A 10,979-nucleotide genomic window follows, 5' to 3' on the forward strand; every position below is an offset into this window, starting at 1 on the left:
AGTGATGCTATAAAGGAAACTAATTTCACCTGAATTATATATTACTTCTTGAAGTCATGCCTTGAAAAGAAGTAGCTATTGTATACTGCAGTCTGTCCTCGTCTGTCCATCAAAACCGAACCAATCTCAGCATACTCTGGTACCCTGGAGAAACTGCTTCCCAACGAAAATACATCTCCACCAACAATAGCAGCATTAAACTCTCTCACCAAGACTCCTAACTTGGGGGTCATGTTAGTGCTTTTTCTTCTCTATTAACATATTCAGGTGATTTTTGCTCAACAAATATTTACTGAAGAACAGCTATGTTAGGTTCTGAAGACACTAAAATAAAAATACACAGTTCCTGACATTTATACTAGGGAAGACAAACACAAAAGCAAAGGTAAATGTATAATTACAATGTTATTTGATCAATAATAACATCACTTGAGTAAGACTGATTTGGAGGCTGACATGTCTGAGGACAGGGTAAAGCACAAACTGCTAAATAGCTGCATAGTTTCTATTCTCCCCTTCTTTCTGACAGAATTTCACCTATCTGGGGTAATCATGTAGCTAGAGGGAGCCAATAAGATATAAGATGGCAGTAAGTAAGATTTTCAGGAAGACTCCTTCAAAGAGCTGACTAAACTACAAAATGTACCCTTCTGAGTAATCCCCTACTGCAAGTCTTCTTCCTGTCCAGAATGGATGGTGGAACAGATCAGAAGCAGCCTGGGACAGTGATTGCGTTGGAGTGGCCATACAAACCCTGGTCTGCCTCCTCCAACAGGTATTTTATATGAGGGAAAAATAAATGCATTTGTAAATACCACTCTTACATGCCTTTCCTGTCATAAGCTGTCAAATATCTTCTCCTAGATATAAATGATATGAATATCAAGGTTATCAAGACTATGTTAATAAACAGGCATGTGTAGGATTATGAAGGATAGGGAAAAGGTTACCAAGCAAACAGGAAAAAGAAACTCATCCCAGTCAGGAAGAGTCATGCAGACACAGTATGTTCACCACGGTCGGGCACATGGATGGTGGTGAGGGACAGAGGACAACAAAGAGATGCAGTTAGAGATCTGGCAGAAACCAAATCAAGAACTTTCTACATGGCATGATCAAACAAGTCAGTAGCAAAATGCTTAAGAATTTCAGGCTGGGTGCAGTGGCCCATACCTGTGATCCCAGCACTGTGGGAGGTCAAAGCCTCCCACTTGAGCCCAGGAGTTCAAGACCAACCCTGAGGGCAACATAGGAAGCCCTCATCTCTACAAAAAATACAAAAATTAGCCAGGCATAGCGGCAAGTGTCTGTAGTACGAGCACCTAGGAGGCTTGAGCCTAGGAGGCGGAGGTTGCAGTGACCTGAGATTGTGCCACTGCACTCCAGCCTGGCTAACAGAGCAAGGCTCTGCCTTGAAAAAAAAAAAAACAAAAAAAGAAAAAAAAATTAACAAGGAGACAGCACGCTTAAATGTGTATTTTAGGAAAACAGTGATAAATCAAAGGCAGAAAAACCATTTAGAAAAGCTATTATAGTTGGGTGAGAGACGAAGAGTACTTGAGGGGACAGACACTAGAAAATGACATAAGATAATTTTCTAGGGTGAAAGACAATGTTCCATATCTTGATTGGGGTACTGGTCTGTCAAAATGTCAATTGTACACTTAGGACATGTACATATATTATCTATAATTACATTTTTTTTTAAGTACTTGAACTACAGCAATGGTGAAGAAAGGACAATTAGAGGTATTTATAAAGTAAAATGAACAACACATGGTGATTAACTAAATGTGAGGAAGTTAGTGACAAGGAGTATAGGGTGACTTTCAGTGCCCTAATCTGAATGACTACAAGGTCAGTGCCTCATCTGAGATTTAGAAACAAAAAGTTGGTGGTGGGACAGGAAAGGGTAGTTAGAGAAGAAAAAGGAGATGCTTTGAGTTTTAAATTTCAAAACACTGAGTTCTAGGGTCTGGGAATATTCAGATAAGATTAAAAGACTCAAAAGAAAGAGCTTGGGCTTGGATTAATTAAGGAATAATTAATGTATAATTGTTAACACTAACAGAACACATGGAATGGTAATAGAGGAGTGTTTCTCAACTTGGGTGGTGTGCAAAGGTTGGGGATAAAACTGGCATTTGAAAGAACAGGTCTTTAGTGTGTGGAATTTGGTCTTCCTGGCCCTCTTGGCAGGTAGAAGAGGGGAAGAGAATCACCTTCATGTAAGAACCACTTGAAGAGTAAGAAACCACGTAGGTCAAGGATAGAACCCTGAGGAACACCATCATTATAGGCTGAATCCAAGAAGGAGACTAAGGAAGGACACGAAGGTGGGAGCATCCAGAGCAGGCAGTCACATGGTAATACATGATCAAGAATGGCAAGACAAAATGAATAGCAATAAGCATTAAATTTACCAATACTGTCAGCTAAAAAGACTTGAAGCTGTCTGATGAATTTAGCAATAAAGAATTTACGAAATGAAATTAGAGGGTTGGTAAATAGAACCCCAATTGCCATAAATTTAGGAATAAATCAAAGGTAAGGGAGTGTCCAAGAGTCTGAATGAGAAACTACAGACTACACTGGCTAAAGCAGAGTCATGGTCATGACAGGATTTATATTAGATTGTCTAGGTTCTTTTTAAATATGAGGAAGACCTGAGCATGTTAAAATGCTGTGGTATAGAAGCCAATAGAAAGAAAAGAGGCTAAAGATTAAAAAGAGAAGGCATAAGTGATGAAGCAAAAATGCAGCAAGTAAAAACATGCCCTAAGGCAGTAGCAATGTGGAAGGTACCTATAAGAAAAGAGATCAAGAGTTCAACCAGTCTCTTGACTGAACAGGAAAGGGCTGATAAAATAGGAAGAAATGAAATGTAGATGCAAGAAGTATCAGAGGTAGGGCAGTTTCAAGTGATGATCAGGTTCAGTCTGTGGCAACTGAAGTGGATTAGTATTTACAGAAGCCAAAGAAGTAGATGGCTAGCTAGTATAAGATGATTTCAACAGAGAACTGTGAACCAGATGCCAGTTTTTCAATCTGAGACTCACCTAGAAGCCATTAAATTATAGTGATAAAAGGTAGAGGGCAACTGAGATGATTATCACTAAGTCTGAAAGAGAAGGGATTTTTTATATTAAGGATATAATGCTCACCTGAAATAGGATTAAAGTATTTAAAAAGAAAGGCAGGGAGGGAGAAAGGGAAAAAGAAAAAATAAAGAGGAAGAGGGTAGAGCAAAGGAGGGTGCAGAAAAAAGGGGTGGGGGAAGAAAAAGAAGACAAAAAGAAGCCTCACAGATACCAGGGGAGTGAGAGACAGCAGCTTCAGCTTGGCAGAGTTGAAAGGGAAGCAGTGGCTTCAGGAAACTAGAAAATTCCAGTTCAGGAAATGAGTTGGACTGAGTTCTCAAAGAAGGAGTAAATCCTACTATCTGCCAAACTAATAGCATTATATGTATTTTAATGCAAACCCTCCAGTAAGGTATAAATTAATATTGCTTTTTTACAGCAGGAAACTGAGGTTCAAGATTAAGCAACTTTTCCAAAGTCATGGTGTCAGTCAAATGGCTGAGCTAGGGTTTGAACTCACGTCTGCATGGATCCATTATGGACACCTGCTTTCGGTTACATTTCTTATGTTTTATTAAATTTACTACCTCGCCTTTATAATTTCACTCTCTAGCCTTGGTAATCTATCCCTTCTCAATTAATTTCTGAATTTGTACTTTCCTTCTGTTTATGTCATTATCTCTGAGTGAAATGCTTTCCCCTCAATACAATACCTAATTCAGCACCCCGACTTCCTAAACAAACTCTGTTCAAAACTCTTCCTATATCCTCTAAGAAATCAATAAGTAACTCTGCATGACTTACTTCAATGTTTTTTAGCAGACACCCCTTAATATTCAACTGTGTTAATGTTTATTACATGTTTCTGTATAGGTTCTCCATTTTAGTTTGCAGGTATGTCTGCCCCACTACAGTAGTTTACAGACACCTTGAGGACAAAAGCCATTTCTAGTATTCACTTTTTTTTTGAGATGGAGTCTTGCTCTGTCACCCAGGCTGGAGTGCAGTGGCACGATCTCGGCTCACTACAAGCTCCGCCTCCTGGGTTCACACCATTCTCCTGCCTCAGCCTCCCGAGTAGCTGGGACTACAGGCGCCCGCCACCACGCCCAGCTAATTTTTTTTATTTTTTTAGTAGAGACGGGATTTCACCATGTTTGCCAGGATGGTCACCATCTCCTGACCTCGTGATCCGCCCACCTCCGCCTCCCAAAGTGCTGGGATTACAGGTGTGAGCCACCACGCCCGGCCTAGTATTTGCTTCTTATTCCTCCATTATACCCAGGTACAACTCCCTTTTTTCAGGCACAGAGTGGATGAACAGTGTGGTTTATAAGTAAGAGATGAATACACACACACACACATATTTAAAAAGCATATATTTATATTTTTTCTAAATACACAAAATATCTTTAGTAAAGGTCTAACAAGCAGTAAAACAACAAAAGAATAAACAAAACAAAGAATAGAACCAAAGAGCTATATGAATTAAAAGGCAGGCAGTCTCTAAATAAGGACTGATACATACAGTCATTAAATATGAGGAAGAATGTTACTAAACAAATCAGTCTAGATTCAAATGTTAATGCCTTTTTCTAAGTTTATAGACATAATTAAAGACTGAAACAATTAAGAACTTTTTTTGTTTTTATTCTACAGTAAATCAAGCTACAGCCTATTCTACCTATCTTTAAGCAGTGTCTTTTATGAAATTTTTTTCAGAATAACCGTATGAACAAAAGAGCCCAGGTTATTAGTGCCATCAAAATGTGTGTACTGCATAAAAACAACTAAACATTTTCCATGGCTCTACATGACATATGTTTTCCAGGTTGGTACAAGCATTTACAATTCACACCATATGTGGTGTTCACCTTTTATCTTGTGTCTTGCTCACCAGTGACATTTCATTTACCCGTACTTGTTCAGTAATAAATCCATACCCAGGAAAGACAACATCCGTATGAAATCTATACACTGAAGTTAGCCAAAAGTGAGCATGCTTTCTGCTTTAATTTACTTTAATGCAAAAACAGAAATGACTATTTCTTAAAGTATATATTTTAGGAGAAGATGTTTCAAATGAAAAAGAACACCATAATTGCATCAATATGAGAAATAGTGAATATTCTATCTATCTTCTTGGTGTTTTCAATCTTTTAGAACTGCTGCTGTAAAAAAAGAATCTTGTTTAAAGTTTGTCATCTTGTATTGCGTAAACAACGGACACAGCTGTTACATACTATCTATTAACATCACTCACATAAACACTGATTCAAATGATTCTTCTTCATTTCAACCAGACTACCAACAACTCTTGTCAAGGCAGTCTTCTCAGGTGTATTTTACCACAGAAACAATCTCAAAATGATGTGTGAGGTAAGTAAACACACTACCTTAAGAAGACAAGGATTAGGAAAATAAAGTTAAACATTAATTCTTGTTTAAAAAATATCTAACATCAGAAACCACCTTACCGCAGTGTAGACTTGCTAAAATGTACAGTTCTCACCACATTCACTAACACTGTGGACTCTGACTTTTCCACAAAGAAAACATAAAATAATGGACACTGAAATGTCAAATTGGATGTGATCAAGAAAGCAATACTTCAGTTTTAGTTGCTTCTTCCTACTACATTTAAGCCAATACAATTTAAGACATAATCTATTATCCAAGTACTTATGACACAGTATGCACATTACTTTTACTTACCAAGTCATATATCTGGTTTGCCAACTGAACCTTCTCATCTGCATCTTCCAAAGCTTTATAGTAGTCCTGAATGAAAACATTTTCATTTCAAAAATAAATTAATTCTTTAAAAATATTCATATGCAGGACATATAACTGCATTTTCATTATCATACCTTGTTATCACAGTCATCCTACCTTAGTAATAAAAAACCTGTTAGAGGCCAGGAATGGTGGCTCACGCCTGTAATCCCAACACTTTGGGAGGCCAAGGAGGACGTATGACTTGAGGTCAGGAGTTCAAGACCAGCCTGGCCAATATAGCAAAACCCCATCACTACTAAAAATACAAAAATTAGCCGGGCATGGTGGTGGGCGCTGTAATCCCAGCTACTCGGGAGGCTGAGGCACAAGAATTGCTTGAACCCAGGAGCCAGAGGTTGCAGTGAGCTAAGATTGGGCCACTGCACTCTGGCCTGGACAACAGAGTGAGACTCTGTCTCAAAAAAACGAAAAACAGAACAAAACAAAAACCTGTTAGAAATAGGGTGGGATGGAAAAGGGTTAGAAATTATGCACAATGGCCAAGAGTAAAAGGGAGATGTTCAGAATTTCTGGAAAGGATATAATTAAAAGCAAATGCCATCGTAAGTCTAGAAAAAGTTATATGAGTTAACGAACAGTATTTAAAATAAAAAGTTAACTAAAATTTATCTAACTTGTAGAGTACCTTTGCATTCCATTAAAAAAAATTTGTTAAAGTTCAGCTATTGAAAGGATTCTGATCTGCATTTCCCTATTTTCCAGTTGTTCCATAACTCCCACTTTAAAATAGGTATATATTCATACAACTCAATCTATATTTTAGATTTTGCCTCAACTTATTATTTTTTTAAAAAAAGAGGGGGAAAGAAGATGATACTATGAATTTCCATGGGGTACTAGACTTCTCAGGGTATACTCAAGGTACACTCCACCAAAAATTTATTAGGTTAAAGAGATGATTAGTGACTTTGGGATGTGGCTATATCATGTCTATACTCACAAATAGATGTCCCTCCAGGTTTCTTCCAAGCTAGAACCACTTCTGTTATACAGTATCATTCTTTTTTTTCCCTAACAGAAATAATCTTCCCTCCATGTGGTAGAATAAATAACAACATTACTACTCAATTTGTAGTTTCCAAATTTCTTTCTTAATTGATCCCCTTTTTTTGGTTTTTTTTTTTTTTTGGAGACAGTCTTACTCTGTCACTCTGTTGCTCAGGCTGCAGTACAGTGGCACGATCTAGGCTCACTGCAACCTCCACCTCCCGGGGTCAAGTGATTCTCCTGCCTCAGTTTCTCAAGTAGCTGGGATCACAGGCACCCACTACCACGTCTGGCTAATTTTTGTATTTTTAGTAGAGACAGGGTTTCACCAGGTTGGCTAAGCTGGTCTCGAACTCCTGACCTCAGGTTATCCACCCGCCTCAGCTTCCCAAAGTGCTAGGATTATGGGTGTGAGGCACCAGGTCCGGCCTCTTAGTTGATCCTTGAACAATTCTATGAACACTGGGTTTCGGAAGGCATTATTACTCAGAAATATCAAGATTTAATGTCACACAGCTAAATAGCAGAGTCATGACCAAACTCAAGTCTTTTAAGTTGTTCTTCAAATGTATCTATCCCGGAATGAACTGGATATTTGTAAGGCAAACTTTGAGATGTGAGTGTATACTCACTCAGTTCTGGAAGAGAGCTATAACCACTATAAAACTAACAAAACCTCAAAGAATTCTATGTTTCCAGACCAATTCACGTGCAAATTTGGAGTTTTTAACTAAAAGGCTTTCTTAAGTTCCTTCTAACTTTTAAGATTTTGTTCTTCTGTGGGTCCACTAATTCAAGTACCTAGCAATATATAAAATATTCTTCAAGGTCTGCTGATGTTTATTTACGCTAGTTTGTGGACAAAACTGGAATACAGTACTGCATCTCTGGAAATGACTCAACTTTAATTATACACAACTAGAATAAAACAAATAGAAAAAAATGTAACTTTTAAATGGTCTGTCACTTTCTAATAGTCACTAATTATTGAAACAATATTTTTAATTACCAAAATGCTTTAATGACTAAAAATCACTATCTAAAGCTCTAAACCACACTAAATTATTTACATTCTAAAGAGTCATTGATAATATTCCCTTATTTTGATATCCAGATCACTATTTAATTTTGAAATATCTTTTTCAGAGGGTCCCAATATTTCTTGATAAATTATCCAAAGTGTCGCACATACTTTTTTGATGGATGCCATTTGTTCTTCTCTCCATTCAGGTTTATTTTTCTTTGCGTTCATAAAGAATTCACTGACTCTTTGTTCTAGTTGATCCATTGCATCTATGACATAATAAAAAAATCATATTAAATGACCAAATTCATATACTAAATATACATGGTTTGATTTAGGGAGGGAAAAAATCTGACAATATATACTCTTTCACTTTGCCAGTAACTTAAATATGTTATGCTTTGATTATGTAAATATATAAAGCCTCAATTACCTTCCTTTAAAAAGTTACAATTTTCCTTATAGACAGATTATTTTTGTTTTTGTTATTTCAAAATTTTTTCCAATAGCCAAAGTAGAGTCAACAAAGTAGATCGGCTCTATCCTATAATTTTTGAGCAATACAGCCTTGGGGTCAAAAGCTATAGGTGTTAATCAGACAAATGTACCAAAACACAATGAAAACACCATTAGATAATCCTCACATTTCTTTTAACAAGAAAAAGTGATAAAAAGATTTGGTATATGGCATTAAACATCTCATCATGTCATATCCCAACTGAAAGTAGTAGGTGCAATCATTTAAACATTAATTCTAGATAAATTTTCCCCAAATTAAGTGCTAAGACTAATCATCTCATTGGATGTCTGCTTAAAAAAAAGGAAAAATTAATAAAAAGGATTCTGTTGTTATGTAAGTTGAGAAAAATCTTTTCATAGCATACTTCTTTTGGAGATTTTCAGTCCACAATAGCCTTTTAAAGACTCTGTGAAGTACTATGGTTAATTTTCAGTATCTTCCTTTGTTTAAATAAGCATTTCTGAATTCATTTGGCACACTGTTCTGTTAATCCATAATATCTATTAACTTCAGAAAATTCGTTACTGTAAAGAAATGCACGTTTAAAAACCCTGTAATATGTATACTGTAAGCCCAAATTATGAGAATTTAAAATTTTAAACAAAATATAAAAATAAATTTAAAATAAGTTACCCTTTATTTAATGCCTACTTCGTATCAGATACTATAAATTCTAATCCATCTGTAATATTTTAAATCCTTAGATGATTCTCTTTTTATAGACAATGAAAGCCCCACACAAGTGGTAATACAGTCAGAGTCAATGAGTAAATTAGTAAAACCCTAAAACAAACTCAGATCTATCTGACATCCATGTCTATGCTCAGTCCTGCAGAAAATACTTCTTCAGCAAATCTTTAGCATTTCGACTACACTAAAATTAAAATGAATTTGTGAGATAGCTGGAGAAACACACACACAATTCATACTTCATACCACAATCCACTGAACAGAAGGTGGCTTCCATGCCACCACTTTTTATTATGTGCCACCTGGAACTTACTGGAAAAATATACGCATAAACAAAGGGTATAGAAGTGGGTGTGTGGTCATGGGCAGAGAAGACAGGGGCAGTGAAAAGGACAGGTTCTTAGCTGCAGCAAGTGGTCCCTAAGCCAACTATTTATAGTCCTTGCTCTACGAAAGAGCAAAGTTAATTTGGGGAAAAAGTCACAGAGACTACCAAGCTATCACTGAAAGAAAAATAAATGTTCACTAACTGCTAAAATTTTTAGTACAGCACATAAGAAACTTTACAGTGAAATCTAATTTCTGTCACTCATTTTAACCAAGAAAATGACGATTGTTACAATTTAAAATGTATCTTATAATGTGTAACTAAGTTTTCAAAATTTGACATTCGCCAGGGTCTCTAAAGAGCTATATATAACCTGTGCTTCTATGCTCTCCACGCTTGAAACACTGAATAGGATGAACTTTAAAATAAGTATAAATGCTGAAATCTAAGTTCGATACGAAAAGGCTCAAGACAACATCTCAACATTTATTATGCTGACGTGCATTGAAACATAGATAACTATCTAAATGACGGTAGAGAAATATTTTTTGCACAATCCTACATTCTAGAAAGGAATACACCTGTCTCAATGCCGCCTCCTCTTGCAAAAGCCAGAAAAAAGTAGCATGGGAGGGAAGGAAAAGGCGAGATTCAGGGCTGCCAGTTCTTTTTGACAACTCCTTATGCACTAGCGAAGTGAGCCAGAGGACAGTGAAAGAGCATTAGAAGCTAGCAGTGATGAAAAGCAAGTCTGGCACTGAACGCGCACAGCCAACATGAAGAGCAGACGCGCCGACTTACTCTGCACCTGCAGGTCCATCTCGCGCATTTCCGTGAAGCGGTCCCGCAGATCCATAGGAAGCTGCTCAATCACTGTCAAAGGGAGAGTCCGTCAGAGGGGCGGGGCCAACGGCGAAATACGCGCTTACGTCACTGCGCGCGTGCGTCAGGGGGGTCGAGGGGGCCGGCAGCCCACAACGAGGCTGCCAGTTACCGTGAGAGAGAAACATCCCCCGCCGCCCCCTCCCTCCCGCCATCTCGCTGCCCGTCCACTCGCGCTCTTGCCCTCCCGCAGGTCCCACCGGCGGCCGCCGCCAGCGCCGCGCACTCACTTTCCAGATAGTCTTCTAGGTACAACATCGCGGCCCTTAGAGCTGAGGGAACAAGGGGGTCCAGGGGTTTATTTGTGTCACTCGCTGTCGCCGGAGTTTTGTCCCTTCCAATATGGCGCCTCCGCTAGCAGCACCCGCTCGACTCCGGCAAAAAAAAAAAAAAGAGAAAAAAAAAAAAACCACTTTGGCGCCTGACGGCGCTTGCCTCACTGCCGCCCGGAGCTGCTATTGGTTGGTTAAAGGAATGACGTAATCCGGCCGGTGTTCGCCCCCGTGCCTTTGTGGGAAATGTAGTTTTCTTCCTGCTGAGCAAGGGTTGGCGCGCTGGCGGCTCCCCTCGTAGAAACTACCAATACCAGGCGCCATTGCAAACAGTGCGTAACAGAATCCGAAATGCGGTGCCTCTGTTTATTTGTTGATTTTTGCACGGAGAATGGCG

At 38.2% G+C, this 10,979-nt stretch overlaps 1 protein-coding gene across 3 annotated transcripts in view; it reads right to left on the reverse strand.

Annotated features, from left to right (window-relative positions):
* ING3 (inhibitor of growth family, member 3) overlaps positions 1-10,718 on the reverse strand; it is a 28,389-nt gene extending 17,671 nt beyond the window's left edge. The window contains exons 1-5 of one of the 3 annotated variants that reach the window (XM_011995979.1): positions 10,541-10,718; positions 10,230-10,301; positions 8,059-8,159; positions 5,796-5,861; positions 4,443-5,248 (exon numbers count right to left, since the gene is read on the reverse strand). In XM_011995979.1, coding sequence (XP_011851369.1) covers positions 5,240-5,248; positions 5,796-5,861; positions 8,059-8,159; positions 10,230-10,301; positions 10,541-10,568 — 276 coding nt within the window. In that variant the 5' untranslated portion in view covers positions 10,569-10,718 and the 3' untranslated portion in view covers positions 4,443-5,239. Of the gene's footprint in view, positions 1-4,442; positions 5,252-5,795; positions 5,862-8,058; positions 8,160-10,229; positions 10,302-10,540 lie in introns of those variants that run through there. The other 2 variants (XM_011995978.1, XM_011995977.1) reach the window with 2 other exon arrangements.
* Between the last annotated feature and the right edge of the window lie 261 nt (positions 10,719-10,979).

The sequence above is a fragment of the Mandrillus leucophaeus genome, unplaced genomic scaffold, assembly GCF_000951045.1.
Source record: "Mandrillus leucophaeus isolate KB7577 unplaced genomic scaffold, Mleu.le_1.0 Scaffold5, whole genome shotgun sequence".
Taxonomy (NCBI): domain Eukaryota; kingdom Metazoa; phylum Chordata; class Mammalia; order Primates; family Cercopithecidae; genus Mandrillus; species Mandrillus leucophaeus.